A 24,668-nucleotide genomic window follows, 5' to 3' on the forward strand; every position below is an offset into this window, starting at 1 on the left:
AAAAACTTTATTTAAATGAAACGTTTGTTATGAATTATTGCAACATAAATGAACTGAAGTGAGTCTGAAAAACGAGAAGGAAGAAAACTTCTCTGTTTTTGTTGAAATGAAATGAAGAAGTTCAGGAACTCGGCTCGGTTCTGCTTTAGTTCTGTCGCAATGAAACCGGATCCAGTTTGATTTTCAGACCGACAGATTCTCTCATCCTGGAATCTCCTGGATTCTCCTGGAATCTCCTGGATCAGGACTCAGACTCTTGGTCTGCTGATCCTGATCAAATCACAGCTTTTAGTTTTCAGATGATTCATAAACCGATGGTGGGCTGCGACTGCTGCTGACCCTTGACCTCTGAGAACGTCTGGAAACCTGCACAAAGCAGCTCTGTGTCCCACACACACACACACACACACACACACACACACACACACACACACATTCACTCTTGGTGCTGCAAAGGAAGCTCTAACTGGAAACAGATTGAGGAGGAGACGCCCAGTCCCAGTTAGTGAACTGGGACTGGTCTGTTCCCAGTTCTGGTTTCCATTAGACGGATGATGATGATGATGAAGCTCTCATTCATTTCTGTTTGGTTCAGTCGAGCTCAATTCATTTCAGAGTCTGTGAGAAATTAATCACATTTTAAAGAAAATCAGCAACATTTTCAATTCCAAACCATTTTCTGCTGTTAAATTACAGATTAACTGAGATGATCAAACCTTCAGTTTCTGATCAAACCTTCAGTTTCTGATCAAACCTTCAGTTTCTGATCAAACCTTCAGTTTCTGATCAAACCTTCAGTTTCTGATCAAACCTTCAGTTTCTGATCAAACCTTCAGTTTCTGATGTTTTTCAGGTTCTTCAAATTCCCAGAGTTTCAGGAAGTCCTGGTCATTCAATGGATGCTAACACTAGCATTAGCTGCTATATGTTTAGCATTCAGATGCTATTTTATGCTAGCACAGCTTCACTAATATGCTAACTGCTTTTAGCACAGCTTGAACTCAACACCAGTCGTTTTCAGCGTCCAATCAGATCGTGTCAAAGCAGAAATTAGCCGAGAAAAGCCGCTTCCTGCTGTTAGCATTAGCTGTGCGTCAGCGTTACGGTCGTGTCGGAAACATGTGAATAGAAAGGTTCTGGATCCGGAGTTCGGTTAGTCCAGACTAAAAGGTTCCGGCTCACCTGGAACCAGTTCATTCACCTCCCTGCAGAGGTCAGAGGTCAGGACCTCTGACCCCCCATCATGTTCTTCATGATGGCGTCTCTTCACATCCACGATGTTTGGTTGCCATGACAACACCCGCTGAGTCCACAGTTTCTGACCGATCCGGCCGAACCTCCGGGTCATCAGAACCTGATGAGTTTCAGGTGCAGTGAAGCCCCGCCCACTCCCCTGGCCACGCCCCTTCGGTTTTCCACTTTTGTTTGGAAAAGGAGGATCCCAGTCAGAGTGGTGAAGGTTCGGTTCTGATCCAGTTCCCTCAGCGGGCTGAGGTCAGAACTTTAACTGGGTCTCTGCCCCTCCTCCGGTCTTCCTCCTCCTCCTCCTCTTCCTCCCCCTGCTCCTCCTCCTCCTCAGGCAGCAGCAGAACCTTGCGAGCAGAGCAGCAGGACGGTTCGGACGATACCAGGAGTTGGACTCTGTTTAGTCGAGATGAAGTCGTGGTTGCTGGTTCCGGTTCTGGCCGTGGTTCTGGCCGTATGCGGGGCCCGGTCTCCGTACCAGACGGTTCTGCAGCACAGCCGGATCCGAGGCCGGCAGCAGGGGTGAGTGGCCGAACCGAACCGCTCAGAGTTCTGCTCCAGGAGCTGACAAACGGTTTCTTTAAGCGCATCAGAGACAGAAGTTCTTCTGGGTCCGAGCAGGAAAAGTTCTGCAGAACTTGTCCAGGACCGGACATCTGGACCTGCAGGGCGCCCTCTGCTGGACGCTCCGGATGGTGCAGCAGGACAATGACGTACTGTAGCATTGAGTATTACTGTAGTGGTGAAACTGCTCGGTACCGGAGGTTCTGCCAAAACCGTCTCAGTTAAGGTGGACCCAGTTAGTTACAGAGGGAGTCTCAGTTCATATGAACCGGTTCTTTTAAGGTGGGCTGACTCTCATAAAGGTGGAATCAGGTTATTTAAGGCTGACCCAGCTGGTTCTGACTCCGTTGAGGTTCTGGACCGGGTGATTTAAAGCTGCAGTTTGTAACTTTTCTAGTCTGTGATCAGGTCTCTGCTTGTAACAGTCTTAGAGCTGTCAATCAACCTTGTGTATGTGCTGCTCACCCCTCCCCATTTCCCTCTGCTGCTACAGTCTGCCATAAATGCTAGGCTAGTAAGTCGTTCTCTGCGATTAGCAGCAAGTACATGACGTTGATTGGCAGCGCTAAGACCCGCCTCTTGGCTCTGATTGGTTGTTTTTGGTTCATTTCTTCAGACGATCTGCTCTCATTAATCTGTCACCATGGTGACAGACTAAAGTCACATCTTCCAGTTTAAGGAGGAATGAACCCAAACCAGCTGAACTGCTGGTTCAGTCTGCGACCAGAGCTGCATTCCTCCTTAAATGAAGCTGTAGAGGTTCTGACCCGGCTGACGTCTCTTTGGGTTTTCTGTTTCAGGCCCAACGTCTGCGCCATGCAGCAGATCAAAGGAACCAACAGGAAGTACTTCACCAACTGCAAGCAGTGGTACCACCGCAAGATCTGCGGCAAACCGACGTGAGTCACAGTTCAACCAGAACCATCCACCAGAACTATCCGGGTCAGGCGGCTCGGTCAGCTCAGGACGCTGAACGCAGCCCAACCGCATTGGGACGGAAACGAACAGGAAGTGAGGTTTTTGTTTGCAGGAAGTGGACAGCTGAAGCAGCCTTTAGCAGAGCCCAACTGCAGTTTCTGACCCGGTTCTGTGTGGATGGAGTGGTGGGGTTGGGATGTGATGCGTTCACTGACTCCGGCTCCTTTCGTCACTTCATTGTTTAGGTTTGCGGTCTGTCTGCTGCTGCAACGTTCAGCCTGCAGACGCAGACGGACCCGATTTACTTCCAGATCTGGGTGGAAACTTCAGAATCGGGTCGTTCAGCCTGCAGAGTAAAGTTGGAAGTAGGTCGCATTTGAGAAAAAATTACATTGTCGAATGCGACTCAAATCTGAATATTTTCGCCCGAATGCAACGTTTATCTGACTGTTTCCACGCCAAGCTGAACGGCGTTAAAAGTCGCTCTTTGGTGAAATGTGGATCAGTTTCCTGTGGGAGTTTAGCTGCTGGTGCCAGTAGCTGGCCTGCAGTACCAGGACTTGCCACCAGGTGTCACCTGTTTCACCTGTCCAGGTGTTTCTGTTACCTGACTGCAACCGTCTGGATGAGCTGCAAACTTCCTGGATTCATGAAAACTGTCCGGACTCCGAGGAAATGAGCCTCCATCGCTTTCCAGATAGTTCTGGAGGTTTTCTAGAAGCTACAGGGATGATGAGGTCTCAGGGGGAATTCTGGGTAATTGGTTGAATCAGACGTTTGACTGGTTCTGGACCAGACTGGACCAGGCCGTTGTCCTGTCGGGTTGAGGTGAAGCCAGCAGTATTTCTCCCAGACGGCGTCTGGTGGCTGGAAGCGTCATAAAGAGCGCAGTGTTTCCAAACAGGAAATGGGATTTATTCCTCCGGGAGCGTCGCAGCGCTGCAGGTTTATGTTGGAGCCGGTTCAGAGCTCTCAGCCAGATTCCTCTGCTGGATGTTCCTGGAAACGGAGCGGCTGAGTTACTGCGCCTCGCTCTGTTTGGATCCACAGCAGACACCTTGTTTAGAACAAACGGGAGCCGCTTTTCCGTCTGGGCGGATAATCAGGACCAGCCGTTGCCACGGCGCTGATCTCCATCTGTGGACGCTTAGTGCCTCCAGACGGCGCTGAACTTAACGAGCTGCAGCCACAGAGAGCCGGCGCCGGTTCTGAACACCGGGTTCAGAACAGGGAGCTCACCTGAACCCCAGGTTCTTGACAAAGCAGAACCGAGTCCAGGTTCTCGTTCCCAGATTTCCCGTCAGGTCAAAGAAAATGAAGAAAAACATCTGAGTGACTTTGGGTCAAACCCATGGAGATCCAGAAGGTCCAGAACCAGCAGGTCCGGTCCAGATTAATGAGAAACAAACCGAAACCAGATCACAACTCAGGCGGTGGTACCGGATCCTGCTGGGGTTCCCGGGTCAGAACTTTGGGTCCTGTCCCGACCAGATGAGCCTCCAGAGGTCAAGAGGTCAAACATCCCAATTCAGAGCCAGTAGAGCATGTTCCTGATATTAGCATTAGCATGCTAACCCTCAGCCTGGATGTTCTTCACATTTCCCATCAGCCATTTGAAGATGGCTGACATTTTTTAAGATGGCAGCCATCTTGAGCCTTTTCGACCCGTTACCATGAAATGGTCCAGACCTTCATGCCCTGGACGAACCTTTTGTGTCGTCATGTTCTTAAAACGTTAAAGTGATGAAACGCAGCAGAATCACAAACTGAGGATTTTACTGTTGCTCTGATTATTAGAGAACAATCGACAGTTACTGAGCTCCACAAAGGCATCTTAAGACACTTTCCATTGGCAACTTGTTCTCTATAACAGGTTAATGTGTGGTTCGGTTCGGTTCGGTTCTGGTCCAGTGGGGAGATTCTCCGTATTACGGTCTGAAGCGCAGCAGCTGCGGTTATTTCTCCAATCAGCGACACTCATCACCGGAGAACCTCGCGGTTCTGGTTCTGGGACTAAATAAACCCAGATATTTTATTTTGTCTTATAAATAAATGTTGCTGGCCCCAACATAATGATGAAGACTCAGATCATGAACTTTATTATTCTTTAAATTCAAACGAAAAATCAAATTCACCCCAAGCTAATATTATGTAGTTCTGGTGTTTTATTCTGTCGGCACAAACCTGCAGCTCAGATCTCTGAGCAGCTTCTCTGCTTTTCTCTTTATCACTGTCAGTTCTTCAGAGAAACGAGCTGCGCTGCTAATTCACCTTACAAAACTTAACGCTGTGTTCCTGTCGCTCCCTGTGACTAAACTTATAATTAGATCCTCTGTACTGAGCAGCTCTGATAGCAGACGGTGTGTCCGTGAACAAGTTTTACTAAATATTGTATCATAACCAAAAAGAGAGATGTAACTTTGAATATAGATTAGCAAAAAACCTACAAATTACAGTGAAATAGTGCTACTTCTGGTGGCGCCGGAAGTAAGACCCATAATGGTTTCCCCAGTTTCCCCAGTAAGCCTCCCAGGAATAAGCTGGACAGAATACTGGATTAACAACATGTTCTTTTAACAGCCCTACTTCAGTTCCTGTTCAGAAAGTTATGGCAACCCACACTTTGATCTGTTCTCTGTTCAATGATTAGACGGGTCAAAGGTCAGGTCATCTGGTGACATTGTGATGTAGAGCTGTGTATCTCTGCGTTGCCATGGTAACTGGTCTGTTGGACAGGAGGGATCCCAGGATTGAGCTTTGAAGCTCACATGTAATTTGGACATGAGGAATAATTTTTCTTTTGCGTTTGAAGCATAATAATGAAAATGGAATAAATCGATAATCGTGACAGAACAAAGAAATGGCCTGGAGATGATTGACACACGGGCAGAAGAGATTCCCGGAGTTAACCCAGGGGGGCGCTCTACCACCATTTAGGCTCTTTAAATATGTATATATATGAAATGTTAATTGACATTCATGACTGTATACAAAATAGACCAGCAAATATTGCAGTAAGCATATTGTGAGGGAACGTAAAATAAAAAATTCCCCATGTCCCCTCGAGGACTCCGTAGATTTCTGTTGCCTCTGATGAGAAGTTGCCCGTTGACTCGACCCGTTGCTCCGTCTCCTCCCCAGCGTCATCACCTACGAATGCTGTCCAGGTTACGAGAAGCTTCCAGGAGAGAAGGGCTGCCCTGCCGGTATGTCATGTGACCTCTGACCTCACCTGTGTTCTGCAGTGTGGTGAAGTTCTGACGGAGTTCTGTTGCAGCGCTGCCTCTGGTGAACATCTACGGCACTCTGGGCGCGGTCGGCGCCTCCACCACCCAGATGTACTCGGACCGAGCCCGGCTGAGGGAGGAGGTGGAGGGACCGGGCAGCTTCACCTTCTTTGCTCCCAGCAACGAGGCGTGGGCGGCTCTGCCCGCGGTCAGTATGGGCCTCACGAGGTCGCCGGGGGTCAACGCCGCCCACGCTCACTCTGTCGTCCCGCTGCAGGAGATCTTGGACGCTCTGGTGAGCAACGTGAACATCGAGCTGCTGAACGCTCTGCACTACCACATGGTGAACCGCCGGCTGACCACCGAGGAGCTGAAGCACGGGTCGTCCTTCTCCTCCATGTACCAGGACTCGCACGTCCACATCCACCACTACAGCAACGGGGTGAGAGAGATCAGCTCTCTGGACGCAGCTACACAGCTAAGGAGCCAGCAGCGCTAATGCTAAAGGCTAATCACAAACACTAGATCTGCTAACGCTAAAGCGCTAATCACAAACACTAGATCTGCTAACGCTAAAGCGCTAATCACAAACACTAGATCTGCTAACGTTAAGCGCTAATCACAAACACTAGGTCTGCTAACGCTAAAGCGCTAATCACAAACACTAGGTCTGCTAACGCTAAAGCGCTAATCACAAACACTAGGTCTGCTAACGCTAAAGCGCTAATCACAAAGACTAGAACGTCAAAGCATGAGTCAAACATTAGTACTAACATAGCATTTAGCAGAAGCTAAACCACTAACTTTAACCATGGTGACGTCCTTCATGAGTCAATAACATGTTCTACTGCAGAGTATATCGCCCTCTGCAGACTGAAACGTGTCATTGCACCGTTCCTCTGGTTGGAGCTTCAGGAAGAGATTCTGGATCAGAACTTTCTCTTCTGGTTTCAGTTTCATAGCTGTTGAGTTTTGCTAACCACAGAACGGCTCCAGGAAACACGCAGAGGAAAAACATTTGCTGCACTGCAAAAAATTAGAAAATTACTTGAACAGATCAAAGCTGTTTAATTTGGAATGGAAAATTGTGACCTTAATCACTCAGAACTTTATACGTTGTTTACTTTTTTATTATTCAGACCTACAAACAAAAATCTAATTTCCAGATTTTACTATCCTTAATTAATACATAAACATCTTAAATCAAGTTTAATGCTAAAACCTTTAAATTATATCAGACCTTGAAACGTTACACCCTTCAGGCTGCAGTTTAGTTCAGCGTTCATATTCTGTTCATGTTTGTTTTCTTCTTTACTGCCTGTTTTTTTATCGTTTTTTTTACCCCTCCAGGGTATTTTGTGGCTCTAGTGCCCCTTATATGACAGCAGGCTGACAGGAAACGGGGAAGACATGCGGCAAACATTGTCGGGTCCGGGAGTCGAGGCCTCCAAATACGGGTCGCGCTAACCGCTACGCCACCACGGCACGCCCTACTGTCTGTTTTATTTTATCCCTGCATGTTTCTTGTTTTAGTCAGGACAGGAAATGGAAAAGCTGCGTAAACACACTTCAAAATAAGAGCATGAATATAAACATCTTACTACTTGAAGAACTGTAAAGAAAACTTCCACATAGATGCTGAACTTCATTCAGTTGAAAGTTTACAGAGCAGCCAAGTAAATTAGCACTGTAAAAATTAGCTTAATGAAAGCTAAGTGCGCTAAACCGCTAACTAGCAAAAGTGCTAAAAGAATATTAGCTCTGCTGTTAGCGGTTATCGGATGTTTTCCCTCAGCGGGTTAGCGCTGTGACGTTTTCTGACAGTCACAGCGCTCTGCGTGATAATGTCACTTCCTGTCTGAGCGGCTGCAGCAGGCGGTTCCTCTGTAGCGGTCCGTCTGCAGTGGATCTGACCGGCAGGTTGTCGTCTCTCAGATCGTGACGGTGAACTGCGCCCGCCTCATCAAACCCGACCAGCACGCCACCAACGGCATCGTCCACGTCATCGACCGTGTCATCACCGCCGTGTCCAGCGACATGCAGTCCATCATTGACGTCGACGACGACCTGGAGACGCTCCGCGTGAGTAAATCCCTCAGGGAACTCCCGGTGTAATGTTGAACAGGCATTCTGACATCACTTCCTGTCTGCCCGCCTGCAGGCGGCGTTTGCTGCTGCGGGGCTGAGCACCCTGCTGGAGAGTCCGGGTCAGTACACCATCTTCGCTCCCACCAACGACGCCTTCGCCAAGATTCCTCGGGAGACCCTGAACCGGATCCTGGGAGACCCCGTAGCTCTGAAAGGTGTCCGTCTCTGTGCCTGATGGTAATCCAGGGTCTTCGGGCGCCACTGACCTCTTGCTGACCTCCAGACCTGCTGAACTACCACATGCTGAAGCAGCTGCAGTGTGCCGAGTCCATCGTGTCGGGAACGTCCGTGGAGACGCTGCAGGGCACGGCGCTGGAGGTCGGCTGCGACGGCGACCAGATGACGCTGAACGGGAACGCCGTCGTCACCAAGAAGGACCAGCTGGGGACCAACGGCGTCATCCACTACATCAGCCAGCTGCTCATCCCAGACTCAGGTACCGGGTCTGGCTCTGGTTCTGAACCAGCTGCCCTGCTCCTGAACACACTCACTCAGGACAGGGGGCCCAAACTGAGGCTCGGGGGCCACTTCTGGCCCCAAGGAGGATGTTATTGGTTGATCAGACGCAGGTGGAAACTTTTTGTTGGTGAAATTCTAACAGGAAAAGTTGAGATGAAATATTCATCTTTTTTTTTTTTACCCCTCCAGGGGGTATTTTGTGGCTCTAGTGTCCCTTATATGACAGTAGGCTGACAGGAAACGGGGAAGGAAGACATGCGGCAAATGTCGTCGGGTCCGGGAGTCGAACCCGCGACGGCCGCGTCGAGGACTGAAGGCCTCCAAATACGGGTCGCGCTAACCGCTACGCCACCACGGCACGCCCGAAATATTCATCATTTTATAACCAATCAAAGTTGAACTGTCAGGGTTCTGGTCTGTTTCTGGTCCCGTTCTGAAGCTCTGCTTTACCTGCAGCTAAAACTCTGCTGGAGCTGGCGGAGGACTCGTCCGTTTCCACGGCGACCAGGCTGTTTGTGGACGCCGGCCTGTCGTCCCACCTGAGGGGCTCGGAGGCGCTAACCATGCTAGCGCCGCTAAACGACGCCTTCAAAGGTAACGCGGCAGCTGGATCCTGACCAGGTCACCTGGTGAACAGGTGAGGTGACCACTTCCTGCCGCCTCGTCCAACAGGAAGCGTGACGATGACCCCTGACCTCCGGGCGCTGATGAAGAACCACCTGCTGAAGCAGCAGCTGTCCTCCAAGGCGCTGTACGACGGCCAGCAGCTGCAGACGCTGGGCGGCCTGACGCTGCGTGTCTTCGTCTACAGGAACGTAAGAACGGGGTCAGAGGTCACGGGGTCGTCAGCTGGAGAACCTGATGGAGAACACCTGAAAGTTTATCGTGAAAACGAGAAACAAAATGTCGCACTTTAGTGAGAAATTCTTGTTAATACATAAAACCAGAACCATGAAAGTTCTGGTTCTGGTTCTGGTTCTGATGGTCCATCCTCTCCAGAACCTCTGCATCGAGAACACCTGCATCGCGGCTCATGACAGAACCGGCCGCTTCGCCACCATGTTCACGCTGGACAAGGTTCTGGCTCCGCCCACCGGGACGCTGATGGACGTCCTGAAGGCCGACGAGCGCTTCAGGTGAGCGTCGGACAGCGGGCCGCCCCGGTTCTGACCCGCTCTGACCCGGTGCGTCCTCTTCCAGCCAGCTGGTCGGCGCCATCCAGACGGCCAGCATGACGGAGCTGCTCAACCAGCAGGGGGCGCTCACCTTCTTCGCTCCCACCGACGAGGCGTTCAGGGCCCTGCCGCCGGCCGAGCTCAGCCGGCTGCTTGGTGAGTGTGGGGGTTCTGACCCGGGTTTGTTGCGGTTCAGTAGTTCTGACCCAGAATCAGAACCTTTTTGGGTCAGGAGAAAAGTCGATCAATTATTGGCACATCCTGTAGTTTTTATACACTTTTATAAATTCATAAAAAGATAAAATTCCTCATTAAATAGAAAAATCTATTTTATTGCCTGAAAGTCAAAAACATGCTTGAGAAAAGCTGAAGATTTATTATTGATTACCTGATTGATTATTGGACAGCAAAAGGTGATGAACTAGACAAGTTCCCTGCCTGGCCTGCAGGGGGCGATGCTGCCACTCCATGTTTGGCCTCCTGGTCGCCATGGAGACGGATCATTAGACCCGGCAGAACCAGGAAGTGGCTGGTCCGCAGCAGCCAATCAGCTGTCTGTCTCTGCAGGAAACGCCGATCAGCTGACGGCCGTCCTGCGGCTTCACCTGGGGGAGGGGCTGCTGGTGAGCGGGGGGATCAGTTCCCACACCCGCCTGGCGCCGCTGCAGGGCGACAAGCTGGAGCTGGGCGTGGTCAGTGCCGCCGCCCCGCCTGATTGGCCGACGGGCGACCTGTGGCTGTGCTGACCGTGTCTCTGTTGCAGAGGAACTTCACCGTCTACGTCAACAAGGTTCCTGTGGTCGACGCCGACCTGATGGCCACCAACGGAGTCGTCCACGCCGTCAACGCCATCATCAGGCCTCTGGGTAAGCCCCGCCCCCTCCTCAGGGTAAGCCCCGCCCCCTCCTGTGGTTCTGATCCGTTGTCTCTATGGCAGCTCCGAAGGCGGACCGGGAGCAGGCGGACGGACCGGCGGCTGCAACTCCAGTAAGAAACCAGTAAACAACCAGTAAACCGGTTGATGATCCCAGTCTGACCTTTGCCCTCTGTTGCAGGTCGACTCCCGGAGGTTCAGGAACGGTGAGAGACGGTTCTCCAGCTAATGGACCCGGTACCAGTTCTAGTTCTGGTCCTGACTGTGTTTGTCTCGTCAGACGACTTGTTTGAGCGGGTTCTGATGAGCCGCTCCAGCAGAACCATGAACCGGCGCCAGTGAGGGGGCGGGGCTTCCGGCAGAACCACTTCCTGCTTCCTGTTTGCTGTAGAACCAGTTTGATTCTGTGAAATCCAACTCGGATCTTCTGTAAAGTGTGTTGTCCTGCAGCATGTCGGCAGGTCGCAGTCCGGACCCGGAACCGGACCAGAACCGGACCGGACCGGACTCACGTTTGTAGAATAAAGCTGAGAGTGATGCTCCTCTTCATCAGTTCTTCATCCCTGAACAGATTCCTGGTTCTGATAATTGTAATAATAATATATAATAAGATTCAGGTGAGCGCTGACAATCACAGCCGGCCTCAGGCCTCCAGGCCAGCAGGGGGCCCTAAAGAGTCTTTGGTTTCCTCACCAGTAAACTCTTTATTTGAAGTCAAGTTTGGGAAGAAGAAAACGTTCATCATTTTCCATGTTTTGCATTAAACTTTAGGATTCAAATTAATTCATGTAAAAACAGTAAAATATTACATTTGATATTGTTTGATAATTACATGAATGAGTAGCCGAACCAGTTCATCCTGACTCATTCATGCTGAAAACAGGAAGGGGCGGGACCAGCCTGACGTCACACCTATTTGGAAACGGTATCATTGCATTCAGAAATAGAAGGGGGCGCTGTTGCATATAATAGTAGTCCTTTGTTTTTCTTTCTTTTTTAAAAAAATCTTCATTGATTACGGTTGTTAAACAGTCACAACTAAGCTATTGTAGGTTATTTACTTTTATTTCTCCCTTATTTTAATGATCTCGAAACGACATGTTTAGATTCCGGAGCTGACTAATATCAGCTGCTCATGCCCAGTCATGTTCCTCCGGAGCGGTAGAGGGCGCTGCGGCTGCTCTTCGGGTTTCCGTGGCATTTCCTGCTAAGCTGCGCGGAGCTCTGTGAGGATGTTCTTGGTTCTGAAGGAGCGGGTCGGGGAGATTTTGCTTCCCGGAGATGAGTTCTGCTGTGGCCCCAAAGACACCCTCCCTTTGACGGACAGCGGGAAGTCAGAGCGGCTGGTGGCCGGGCCGGGGCTGCGGCGGAGTGGCGACCGTCTGCTGGTGAGCCGGAGCGGCGTGCTGAGACACAAGGAGCCCAATAAGTTCTGGATCGAGTCCCAACAGAGGAGGGTGAGGCCGGTCCGCTCCGAACCTACAGCCGAATTATTGTCCTGACTCATCAGAAGTACAGAAACTATTCGGGGTTATTCTGAGACTTTAACGTAAAGAAATAAATCATTTTGAAGGTAAAATCAGATAGAAATAAAACCGAGTTCTGATTGAAACTGAGCAATTTGGTCTCAGGTTGGCGTAGAATAGTCTTGAAGTGTATGTTTGTTTTTAAAGCAGAACAGATTATTTCTTAACACTTATATGTTAAGTATAATTTACATGGTTATTATTATTCACCGAATTTAACTTGATCGTACATAATTACAAAAAGGTGAGGTGAAACATAAGTGCAAAGAATGATTTGTTTTGGAGAGAGGAAGTATTTTATTTTGAAGAATACTTAACAGGATCTAGTTTTGATTTCAGTTGCTTGGCTACGAACAGCCTTTACCGTTATTCATCTATTGTATTGTTCAATAAAAATCTGAACAGAAAATGTTCAGCAAATACATCTGAGCCTCCGTTATAACCGCCTGATCCAGAGTCAGTTCGGATCGCCGCCACAGCCAGAGGACCGGACTGACGTTTCCTTCTGTGCAGTCCGGTTCTGTTGAGGATCCTGCTGGTACCAACCACAGTTCGAAGCAGCATCAGTTTCTCCATGTTTTAGACCAAACATGAAAGGAAACTCGACCCATTCCTGTTAGCCACTGTACTAGCCTAGCATAATACCGCCACTTTCTGGACATAAAGTTTCACGTTTATACAAAATAAGTATCACTGATAAACATGATACTTGACAGGCTAAAAAAATCTCTCTGCTCTGCTCTCAGAATTCTGTTATTTTTTTAAACAGTTTCTTTATTTATAATTAATTATTTTTATTTTATTGTAGCATTTACTCAATTAAATTTTTTTAAATGAATTTTAAAAATAATTTAAAAAAAGTTTTAGTTTCATTTTTACTGTTAAAATGTATCATTTTTAAATATATCGTACCATAATCATTTCATTTTTATTGTCTTTAATGTCAGTAAAATTTTGCATCTTTAATAAAAATTTTTTTTGATACTTTCATTTCAATTTGAATCTTTTTTTTTTACCGTCTTGAGCATCATATTTTTCTCAGAAGGTCTGGGGATGACCTTTGACCCCACCCAGGTTGATGGACATAGCTGTCTTACCAAGCTGGCATTGTGTTAACTCACCCTGTGGAACAGAACGAGTCCTTACTCACTCTGTCTCCGTCCTGTCCTCACTCGGTCCTCGTCCTGTCCTCAGTATGTCCCCGTCCTGTCCTCACTCTGTCCCCATCCTGTCCACACTCTGTCCTTAGTATGTCCCTGTCCTCACTCTGTCCCTGTCCTGTCCTCACTCTGTCCCCGTCCTGTCCTCAGTATGTCCCCATTCTGTCCTCACTCTGTCCCCGTCCTGTCCTCACTCTGTCCCCGTCCTGTCCTCAGTATGTCCCCGTCCTGTCCTCACTCTGTCCCTGTCCTGTCCTCACTCTGTCCCCGTCCTGTCCTCAGTATGTCCCCATTCTGTCCTCACTCTGTCCCCGTCCTGTCCTCAGTATGTCCCCGTCCTGTCCTCACTCTGTCCCCGTCCTGTCCTCACTCTGTCCCCGTCCTGTCCTCAGTATGTCCCCGTCCTGTCCTCACTCTGTCCCCGTCCTGTCCTCACTCGGTCCTCGTCCTGTCCTCAGTATGTCCTCACTCGGTCCTCACTCTGTCCCCGTCCTGACCTCAGTATGTCCACATTCTGTCCTCACTTGGTCCTTAGTATGTCCCTGTCCTCACTCTGTCCCCGTTCTGTCCTCACTCTGTCCCCGTCCTGTCCTCACTCTGTCCCCATTCTGTCCTCAGTATGTCCCCGTCCTGTCCTCACTCTGTCCCCACTCTGTCCCCGTCCTGTCCACACTCTGTCCCCGTCCTGTCCTCACTCGGTCCCTGTTCTGTCCTTAGTATGTCCCCGTCCTGTCCTCACTCTGTCCCCGTCCTGTCCTCACTCGGTCCCTGTCCTCACTCTGTCCCCATTCTGTCCTCAGTATGTCCCCGTCCAGTCGTGAGTATGTCCCCGTCCTGTCCTCACTCTGTCCCCGTCCTGTCCTCACTCGGTCCCTGTTCTGTCCTCAGTATGTCCCCGTCCAGTCGTGAGTATGTCCCCGTCCTGTCCTCACTCGGTCCCTGTTCTGTCCTCAGTATGTCCCAGCTAAAGGAGAGACGGTGATCGGCATCGTCACGGTGAAGTCCGGCGATGTTTTCAAGGTGGACATAGGTGGAAGTGAGGTGGCGTCTCTGTCCTACCTTGCCTTTGAGGGCGCCACCAAGCGGAACCGACCCAACATCCAGGTGAGACGTCCAGGTCAAAGGTCGTAGGTTCTGGGAGTTTTCCTCTGCTGGTGGTTTCTAACTGTTGCTACAGAAACAAACAGAGCCGGATCCGTTTCGCTGGATTGAACCTCCCTCTCTCTCCCCTGCCAGGTGGGCGATCTGCTGTTGGCCCAGTTGGTTGTGGCCAATAAGGACATGGAACCGGAGCTGGTCTGCATTGACGGGTCGGGCCGGGCCAACGGGATGGGCGTGTTCGGAACCGGAGGGCTGCTCATCAAGGTGTCTCTGGGCCTGGTCCGAAGGTAACTCACCTGAGTAGCCGGCCCGGTTCTGACGAGTCACTCAGCAGTCTTAAGAAGCTGTGCGTTCTGGTTCTGGTCCCGCTGACTCGTGCTCTGCTCTCTGCAGGCTCCTGGCGCCCCGCAGTGACCTCCGGGCCGACCTGGAGCAGCTGTTCCCCTGCGAGCTGGCGGTGGGGATGAACGGCCGGGTCTGGGTCCGGGCCGGCGCCGTCCAGCAGACTCTGGTTCTGGCCAACCTGCTGCAGAGCTGCGACGCCATGACGGCGCCGCAGCGTCAGCAGCTGTTCCGGCGCCTCCAGCAGGGGGCGTTCTGATTGACTCAGAGCGGCAGCCAATCACAGCCCTGCTGGGCCACTTACTGGTTCTAAAAGGTTTTGTTCAGATCGGGTTCTTTGATCACAGGAAGAGCTGACCCGCATCATGTTTGGATCAGAACCATGTGACTCGTCTCCATGGCGACAGAGAAAAATACCTGCAGCTAAAGTTCTGGACCCAGTTCGGATCTGAGCCGGTCACACAACCCGGTTCTGGTCACATGACCCGTTACCACGGAGACCAGCAGCTGTAAGAACCCAGGCTGGTTTGTTTTTAAATCGGTGAATATTTCTAATAAATAGATTTATTTTTATCTGTAAACTTCAGTGGTTCAGTTCTCGACGCTAACGGATCAAATTAATAATGAAAATGAGCTGCAGTGAAGATGTTGACCCGGTTCTGGAAACCGCTCAGAACCAGACCCAACTGTACCAGCAGGGGAAACGGGTCCAGTTCCGGACCAACAGAACCTGTACCAAAACTGACATAATTAAAAATAAAAATCAGAAATTTATAAAAACCCAAATTAATAAATCAATGCATATTAATGCACCAATTATTTCTGTATTTCTGCTTTTTTATCAGTTTTGGAAACAGAAAATGGATAAAGCATCAAAATAAAGACTTATGGGAAGAAAATAGAGATAAATCTGAGTAAAAGCAAAAATTAAAATGTTAATAGCAAAACTTATATTTACCAAGTTTCCTGGAACTAAAAAAAACCCAGTAATTTATAAAACGAGTTAAAGTTCCTCTTTGGAATTGGTGCATTTTAAGTGGCTTTATTAACTGCTTTTGTTTTTAATTATGTCAGTTTTGGTTTTCCATATCTAGCGTTAAACCAACCAATAAGCAAAAGGTGACGCCCTTAAACCCCGCCCCTCATTTGCATAATGAGGCATAAATGCATAAGGTAACAGGAGACAGAAAAATGTTAACAGAAGACATGGAAAAAAAACTGTAAAAATAATTCTTATATTGTGTATTTAAATATTAGTTATTGAACTAACCTGAAATACATTCCTTTTAATCCTTTTTAATATTAAATATTGTTTGTTATTCAGGCTGTTCATATATTTCATCGGTTCCGAGCCTCCGTACCCAGAACCAGTCCAGTTGCTGTGACTGTCGCCCCCTGCTGGTCTCTGCTGAGGAATGAGAAATGCTCAGGACTCACTTTGATTTTTTAATCAACATTCTGGTTCTGACCCAGTTTAAGGCACATTACAGGTGATTGTTCCACACAGTTTGGTCTGCAGACAGGAAGGAGAAGCAGAGACACATTCACACTGATCGATCGGACGACCCGGTCCGGTCCACATGATCGATAAGCTCTTTGGTACCAACAGCTGCAGGAAGGAGCCTCATTCTAAATCAATCAATAATCATCAGATCTGCTAATCACACACTGAAAAAATGGACCCAGTTCTGGTCCAGATGAGATCTGACTATCTATCACACATCCGCCTGGAGTTTGGACTGGGTTCTGAATATAATCTGAGTTATTCTAATAAAAACCGGAACCAGATCCAATTTGAGAGGTTCGGTCCGGTCAGGTTCGGTCCGGTCCAGTCACAGTTTCCAGGTTCTCCCAGAACGCTTGGTCCAAATGAAACCAGGTCTGGTTCTGTTTGGTTCCAGAGCGAAGAGCAGAGCCCGGTGACAACCTCCAGAACTCGGTTCTTTGGTACCCGCTTCAGGTTCTGGTTCGGCTGGTTCTGAACCAGAACTTTCAGCCTCTCGTCACCAAGCAGAACCTCCTGGGTCCAACAGAACTGTTCTGTCAGAGAAGCTGACCAATCAGATCGTCAGCTTTTAGCCCCGCCCTAGAATAATCCAATCAGAGAGGAGCTGGATCACTGAGCTCTCATCTGATTGGATGAAAAGCTAACAACATAACCAGAACACCCCCCCTCCCCCATGTCAGATTTTCAAAATAAGAGCCTTTTTAACGATGTGCTGCAGCAGCGTTTGATTGGCTCCATTCGACCAATCAGAATATTTCTCAAGGCAGAAAAAAAATAACATTCAGTCTGTTTGTGCAACAACGAGATGAGTACAGCAGGCCCAGTCCAACAGAACCAGAACCACAATTTAAAGCTTCAAGTGTCAGAGGCGGCGCATGGGCCCGGTTCCAGTCCCAGCTCCCGGTCCGGTTCCGGCCCACTCAGGGCTTCCCCACATCCACTGTGATCTTGGTGAACAGGTCCAGCTTCTCCACCCGGACCAGGCTGTAGGTCAGAGAGTTGATCCCGTCTTTGTGCATCGTCTCGCGGGTGTGGGCGATCCGGTCGAACCTGCAACCGGAACCAGCAGAACCGTGAGCACAGAATCGCAGAAAGGCCAGTTCCCAGAGAACCAAAACCAGCAGGGGGCGCTACCTTTGCGGGTTGGGCTCGTTCTTCTTGTCCCGGTTGTGTCGGATCATGCGGCACTTCCCCACCTCTCCGCTGGCTCTGGAGATGCTCATCCCTTTGGAGGCCAGCCTGGAAGCAGAACCGGTAGCGCTGTGGTACCAGAGTAGAGTCTGGTTCTCTACTCTGGTACCACAGCGCCTCAGGTGAGCCTACCTGTTGTAGATGTCATCATCCTCGCCGCCCCAGCCCCAGTAGTTGTTGGGGAAGCCGTTGATCTTCAGGTACTGCTCTTTGCTCATCGACGAAACGCCCCCAAAGTACTGATTGTAGGGCAACCTGCAGGAGAACGGAGGTCAGAGGGCGCTAGCATCTGCCCAGAACCAGACTGAAGCAGCTTATTGTTTCTGAGATCCCTTAATGAAGAGATGCTTCACTCCGAGCCAAAACTCCAGCATGCTGAGCGGCCGCGGTTCTGTCCGACCCGCTCTGTTTCTAACAGCAGGAAACCCGCCCTACTCCACAGCTCAGCCGGTGACAAGAAACAGGTAAGGGGTGGTTACCATGGTGACAGAGATAACTACAATGACTACAGATCAGTAGAGCAGACGCAATTGCTCTCTAACCGGAATCTGCAGCTGTGTGTGCGTGTGTGTGGACTGTAGTAAACAGGAAACAGGAAGTTAAAGCCTGGACACATGGTGTTGACTCAGGGACCATCTCTTCCTCTGTGGCGTCTCTGTCAGCACTTCCTGTTCCTCCTGACAGCCGCTGACCTCCAGTCATTCTGGTCTGGACGGTTCCCAGGTTGTGATCACAGTTCATTTTCTGAACGACAGCAGATCAACAGAACCTCTGACGGTCCAGAAGAACTCTGTCCAGACCCGGAAACACCCTGAGCCAGACTGGAGAACCAGACTGGAGAACGAGAGGAGACTGGACCTCTGCAGGAAGTGGAGTCTTCTCCAGAACTCACTTCAGTTCATGTTACAACTGAATCAGTTCACACATCTAAAGATTCTCAGCGAGAACTAGTTCATATCCTCATTGGTTCTGATCCAGATCATCTGTTTGACTCTTTGCTGCTTCCAGCCCAACATCACAGGATGCTCACCACAGGGAGGCCAGGCTGCTTACTGCCCCCTGCAGGCCACGCTCTGGACTGCAGACTCTGCTCTGATGGGAGGTCCTCACTGTTGGTTAGGTACAGTAACCACTAATTCGCTAAACAATCTTAGCTATGATAACACTACACATTTAAAAAATTTGCTATGCTAATGCTAACCATTGAGTCGACTGTCTGTTCTCCTTCCTGGTCTGAGATTCGCTAACAGTAAAATCCTCTGATTCTGCTGCATTTTATCACTTTAAAGTTTCAAGAACAGGATGAGACATAAAGTTCATCCAACTCATGAAGATGAGGAAAATTTTAAGACAATAATTGGTTTAAAAGGCTCAAAAATGGCAGACATCTTTAAAAATGGCGGTATGAAAAACGTCCAACCTGAGGGGTTAGAATGCTAATGCTAATGGTTGAGTCCACTAACAGATCTGAACGGCTGTGAAGTTCCAGAACCGGAGCGGGTCGACGACCCGATTACAACCAGTAGCAGCGCTCACCTGAAGCCGAACTTGTCCATGGACACAGACAGGTGTCTGGGCTGGCTGAAGCACCTGTAGGTGTTGCGGTCGTCCATGGGGATCAGGTCCACATCGCTGAAGACGAAGCAGTCGTAGTCGTACTCCTTCAGAGCCTCCATGTAGCCCACGTTCAGCAGCTTGGCCCGGTTGAAGACCTCGTCTCCGTCCTGACACACACGCCCACACACACAGGTCAGGAGAGGTGCTACCGCACAGCAGAACAGACAGAACTGGACTGGTTTCACTGGGTTCTGGTCAGGTCACGACTGGTTTAGCTGGATTTGCCAGTCGATCTCAAAGGTTCTTCAGAACCTTCGGACCGGGCCAGCCGACCCGGATCAGAACTGGGCCAAATATGTGAGACCAGTCAGTCATATTTATCCCCAAAGCACAAAGGCCGGAATCTGCAGCCAGAACCGGGTTTCCTGATCCAACTGGACCTCGTCTTTATGTTAGCAGGAAGCTAACCTAGCCTAGCAACCTGGTGCCTTCATCCTGACCAAGAGCCTGCTGGGAAACGAATCAGAACCGGGTCTTCGTTCACTGCTCTGGTTTCCTAGTTGTCAAAGAATAGATTTGAAAGTTCTGCTGTTGGCCCATAAAGCTCTAAATAAGCCAAAAGTTCTATGCAGATCCATGTCGGGTCTGCTGCTGACCCAGTGTTCCCAGAATCAGAAGAAACCAAGATGAAGCAGCGTTTAGTGTTTAACTTCCTGAGATCTTCAGCAAACTGCCTGACGTCCGGTGATGTTCAGAACCTTCTGGTTTGTTTTGGGTCAAAGGTTCCAACTGATGAAGACTTTAAATCTGTTTAAACACTTTTTTTCCTTCAAGTGTTTGACATCCAGAGCTGTCCGTTTTTTAAAGTTACCGTATTTTCCGCACCATAAGACGCACCTAAAAACCTTCAATTTTCTCAAAAGCCGACAGTGCGCCTTATAACCCATTGTGCCTTATATATGGACCAATATTGAGCCACAACAGGTCTCACATCTACGGTAAGCAGCCGCCGACTTCATTTTCCCCCGTAGAAGAAGAAACATGCTGGGTTTTGTGTAAAGACCCCAAAATGGCTCCTATTAAGAGACGCAGAGTTTAAGCTCCAGGCGATCAGTGACGCAGTAGAACACAGGAACAGAGCAGCAGCAGAGAATTTAACATGAACCAATCAGTGGTTATAGCGGAAGTGGAGGAAGCAACAGCTGTTCATTTTGGGAATGAACGGAGTTGTCAGAACACTGGTTTGTAATCTATTAATAAAGTTTGACTGACCTCTCTGACTGTTTTGTTGACATTCCCTTTAGCGCAGCTCCATCTAGTGGATGCATAACGTAACCCCAGCCTCTACTGTAGCGCCTATTCTATGCGCCTTATAATGCGGTGCGCCTTATATATGAACAAAGTTTTAAAATAGGCCATTCATTGAAGGTGCGCCTTATAATGTGGTGCGCCTTATAGTGCGGAAAATACGGTAAATTTATTTTTTCTGATGCATTCTGAATTAACCTGCCACTCCCACAGAAGCCTCGCCCCCAAACGGTTACAGCCCACAGCACATGCAACGCTTGTTAGCAATGTTTCATCAATATGTCCGCCTGAAGGATTTATTTCCGTTTGACTGGGGGGCGTGTCCTTGTGAGGGCGTGTCCTTGTGGGGGCGTGTCCTTTTGGGGGCGTGTCCGTGCGAGGAGTCTTGTTTTCGTCCAGCTGGTTGGGACGAGTGAAGGGAAATTGGTTCTGTATGTTCTTTACATGTTCCTGGTGGCAGCCCAGGTTCTGACCGGGTTCTACATGTTGAGCTACTGATGCTTTTGATCCCGTCAGTTAACTGGGTTACCGTGGCAACCCCTCAGCTGTGTCATGCAGTAACATGTTTATAAAGCCTTCAGACTGAACTGAGCTAAAACATTTAAAAACATCAACTTCCTGTGATGTCACATGACCACTTCCTGTTAGCAGATGAAAAAGGGTTAGTACAAAGCTCCCACTGTCTCACCTGGACAGGTAACCCGTCAGACCTGAACCTGTTCAGTTTGTTGTTTACCTGTCAGGTGAGTTCAGGTGGCAGAAACAGAAACAGGCAGCAGACAGAAACCAGAGAAGAAGAAGAAAGCTGAATTACCGTAGCGACCACTTAGCAACACCCGCTGCTATTGGCCAAGACCAAGAGGAGGCGGGTCTCAGCAGCTCCACAACCACAGCCATTGGTCAGAAAGGCCTGACATGCAAAGAGAGGGGAGGGGCAGGTGAAGGGGGAGGAGCTAAAACTGAGGAGGGCGAAGGAGAGGAAGCAGCAGAAGAAGAACACAGTGAGTCAAAGCAGCAGCAGAGTGAACACCTGGTTACCATGGTTACTGTTTCATTTCTGCTTCAGACTGAGTGAACATGATGCATGCAGAGTCCTGAGCTCCACTGAGCTGCTGAATAACCTAGATCACCTGTGGACAAGCCCCGCCCACAGATCACCTGTGAACTATGGAACAGGTAAACGAGCTCTGCTTGTTCACCTGGAGGAAAACATGCAGCCCAGAGCGCTCAGCTCCCTGAACGCTCCAGGTAGGTGATGTCACCGTTACCTGCATACAAGCCCCGCCCCTGCCCTGCTGTGTGTGGATTCCTCTGAAAACACCACTGACTGATTTTACCAGGCTGATACATTTTCACCTCTCTGCAGGTAAATCCAGGTTTAATCCAGTCAGAGGTTCTGTATGGTTCTGTTTGGATCAGTGTGGTTTTGTTGGACCCACCTGGTTGATGACGTAGACTCCGTAGTCGAGCTGCTGCCTCTGCAGAACCGGGTGAAGGTAGTAGAGCCAGAACTTGAGGTGTTCGTCTCGCTTACGGAACGGGATGATGACGGCGACCTTCTGCAGCGCCACGCAGTCCTTGGGTCGGAACCGGCCGCCGGGAAGGATGTTGGGGTTGTCCCTCTTGATCTGCTCCAGGCTAACTGGGATGTTGAACTCCACCCTGAGGGGGCCCACTGGGGGCGGAGACACAGCATCAACACACTGCAGCTGCTCGACCTCTGACCCCCTGCCGGGAGGAGACGCAACAGGAAGCTGCAGCTGAGATCACAGCAGAACCCGGCAGATACGTTTAGGTTCTGGATTTAACTCAGAGCTGAAACTGAAGCTGTGATGTTTCAGACACATTTACATCCAGAAATAACTCTAAGTTCCCACGCTGTCTGAGACTCTGAAGGCAACACTGTTAACTCAGATTAAATGGTGACGCTCAATAGACCAATCGGAGCGCGGCCTGGTTTCAGTGTTTGTTATTCTCCATCTTCAGCTCGGTTCTGTAGAACTGATGATGATTAATGACCAACATGATCTCAGATGTTTCCGTCCCAAACGGACCAGTAAAACCAGCTCTGGTACCAGAATCCGGCCCAGCTCAGTCCATATCTGTTAAAATCACACTGAGGACCTCTAGCAGAGCAGCCAGCTCTGCAGAGTTCTTAATAATAATAATGTAGAGACACAATGTGCTGGACTTTACAAGACTCAGATTATTAATAGATAATTTGACAGATAAAATTATACAATTTGTAAACGACTTTGATTCAAAAATAAACCTTCCCAAACATGTTGGCCTCCCATCTCCAACAAATCCTCCATTTTGTTGCATAATATCATTTGAGCTTAGACTAACGCTCCTTTAGCCGACAGGTTCCACAAAGCTCCAGGTTTCTCCCGGTTTCCATGGCAACCCAGCCACGTGACTGAAGCTCCAGCAGAACTTCAGGAAGCTATGACATCATCAGCCTCTTCAGGCTCTTTACTGGAACCTGGGAGAACTCCATCTGGACCAATCACCTGAGCCACACCGTTGTCTAGGAGACGGAACCGCCCCCAGCTCACCTGGGAGAGTTTCTCCTGGAGATCACATGACCTCTGGTGACCTCTAGTGACCTCCTCACACCAGGTAGAATAGTGAGTCCACTTCCACCTGGACCACACACACAGAACCAGAACCTGCTTTGGGTTCTGGTTCTGGTTCCACTACGGGTCTGAACTTCACCAGTTCAGAACCTAGAGGCGGATCTCTGAGGCTCCTCAGATGATTATGATCATATAACATCATCCAAGTGGATGTTATTGATACACATGGATGGATCCACGACCCGACCCGTACCAGAACCAGAAACAGTTTTGATGCGTCTCAGAACATTCGGTTCGGACTCGGACTTGTTGGATCATTTGTCATCCTGACAGCAATAGCAAACTTTTGGTACAAACCATGTGGACCGGAATCATCTGATACTATCCAGATGGTTCCGGTCCAGATAGGCTTCTAAACCCTGGCCGAACCGGACTCACCCAGCAGAGGGGATGTTTCTGGACATTTCTCCAGCGGTTTCATCGGTTCCTCTGTCGTGTTCTGACCCGGTTCGGTCGGCTGCCGCTCCACCTCCTGCCCCCTCCGGGTCGCGGTCTCTTTCGGTTCGGTTCCGGAGCTGCTGGCCGGGACCAAGCCGTGTCTGAGCCGGGTCAGATTGGAGTGGGACTGCTGGTTCTGGACGAAGGAGAACCGGATGTCCAGGGTTCGGACGTAGAAGAAGAAGGTGACGGAGATGTGGAGGAAGCAGAGCAGAACCACCAACTTGCAGGTTCGGTGGATCAGGCTGAAATCTGTGGCCATCTTGACGGGTCGGTTCCGGGTCCAGAAAGGGTTCTGCTTCGCCGCTATCTGCTCTCACATTCCATCTTCCTCTATCTGGGACACAACTCCAGGTATTTCAGCAGAGTTGGGACAGAAACCCAGGAAGAACCCAGAACCAGAACACGAGCAGAAAGTCGATGAAATTTTGGAGCCCAGCTAGCTGTTAGCTTTCTGCTGTTCGTGTCCAAAGGTCGGAAGAACGGTTCAGAAACCGCCAGGCTTCGGTCCAAAGTTCCGTTGAAAACCTCTGGGACACCAACAATCTGAGAGAGCCAGAAACGGTACCGAGTTCCGCTCCGAACTCGGTCCAAAACGCTGAGAGTGGATAGGAACAACCGAGATAAACTTTACTGGAGTCTGTGTGACGACTCCAAGGATCCGAATGACGAAATCATGCTTCACACTTCCGGTCTGCTTTTCAAAATAAAAATTGGACCAAAGGAAAGGACAGAAAAGTCAAATGTTCAACAGATGAACAATCGCTGCAAAGACTTTAACCAAACGTTATCAAAAGATTCAATAAAACTCCAAAGTTGTGTTTCTGTACAAAAAAACACCAAAGGAAATCCACCATAAATAAATCAAACTAAATAATAAGACAAAGTGGGCTAAATTAAAACCAAAAATGAAACCAGGTCAAAGTTTCTATCTGCTGTTGTTCTAAATACAAAAGATGAACAGAAAAACACTAAATGTTTTTTATTACAGAAAAGCTTGATCATCCTCTTCATTTGTGTCTTAGGTCAGAAGCGTTTCCAGTTTGGCTGTAACACAGGCCTCTACAGGAGATCCTTTCAACCATCAGCATTTAGAAAAAGCTTTGGGATTAAATTGAACTGAAATTCAATTTAATTTAATCCCTCTGTGGGATTAAATTGAACTGAATAATGTTTTGAAAAGAATCAGAAACCACTTCCGGTGAGAGTCTGAGCTCCGGAAGGGGTGTGGCCTGTGTCATTCAACCTGCAGTGTGTCAACATGAACCCATAAAGTTAATAACTGATCA

At 49.1% G+C, this 24,668-nt stretch overlaps 3 protein-coding genes across 4 annotated transcripts; 2 read left to right on the forward strand and 1 right to left on the reverse strand.

Annotated features, from left to right (window-relative positions):
- The first annotated feature begins 1,453 nt into the window (after nucleotides 1–1,453).
- Nucleotides 1,454–11,159, forward strand: tgfbi (transforming growth factor beta induced). The gene is made up of 17 exons (XM_005812288.3): nucleotides 1,454–1,767; nucleotides 2,610–2,708; nucleotides 5,869–5,933; nucleotides 6,005–6,162; nucleotides 6,232–6,396; nucleotides 7,890–8,036; nucleotides 8,116–8,257; nucleotides 8,326–8,538; nucleotides 9,018–9,155; nucleotides 9,234–9,376; nucleotides 9,561–9,697; nucleotides 9,762–9,892; nucleotides 10,304–10,428; nucleotides 10,500–10,602; nucleotides 10,674–10,723; nucleotides 10,792–10,816; nucleotides 10,891–11,159. Exons 1-17 carry the CDS (start codon nucleotides 1,655–1,657, stop codon nucleotides 10,950–10,952), a joined length of 2,016 nt encoding a protein of 671 aa, XP_005812345.1. The 5' UTR covers nucleotides 1,454–1,654; the 3' UTR covers nucleotides 10,953–11,159.
- Nucleotides 11,160–11,564: 405 nt separating this feature from the next.
- exosc3 (exosome component 3) lies at nucleotides 11,565–16,802 on the forward strand. Of its 2 annotated transcripts, none has more exons than XM_023328603.1 (4): nucleotides 11,565–11,998; nucleotides 14,251–14,400; nucleotides 14,533–14,684; nucleotides 14,791–16,802. In XM_023328603.1, the coding sequence occupies exons 1-4, from the start codon at nucleotides 11,843–11,845 to the stop codon at nucleotides 14,996–14,998; spliced, it is 666 nt and encodes a 221-aa protein (XP_023184371.1). In that variant the 5' UTR covers nucleotides 11,565–11,842; the 3' UTR covers nucleotides 14,999–16,802. The 2 variants fall into 2 exon arrangements, with proteins under 2 accessions (XP_023184371.1, XP_005812346.3); XM_005812289.3 differs by having other exon boundaries at nucleotides 11,782–12,067.
- b4galt1 (beta-1,4-galactosyltransferase 1) lies at nucleotides 16,173–24,072 on the reverse strand. The gene is made up of 6 exons (XM_005812290.2): nucleotides 23,320–24,072; nucleotides 21,742–21,977; nucleotides 18,974–19,161; nucleotides 17,570–17,692; nucleotides 17,381–17,485; nucleotides 16,173–17,296 (listed from the first exon to the last, which is right to left on the reverse strand). Exons 1-6 carry the CDS (start codon nucleotides 23,639–23,641, stop codon nucleotides 17,167–17,169), a joined length of 1,104 nt encoding a protein of 367 aa, XP_005812347.1. The 5' UTR covers nucleotides 23,642–24,072; the 3' UTR covers nucleotides 16,173–17,166.
- Between the last annotated feature and the right edge of the window lie 596 nt (nucleotides 24,073–24,668).

The sequence above is a fragment of the Xiphophorus maculatus genome, chromosome 23, assembly GCF_002775205.1.
Source record: "Xiphophorus maculatus strain JP 163 A chromosome 23, X_maculatus-5.0-male, whole genome shotgun sequence".
Lineage (NCBI taxonomy): Eukaryota > Metazoa > Chordata > Actinopteri > Cyprinodontiformes > Poeciliidae > Xiphophorus > Xiphophorus maculatus.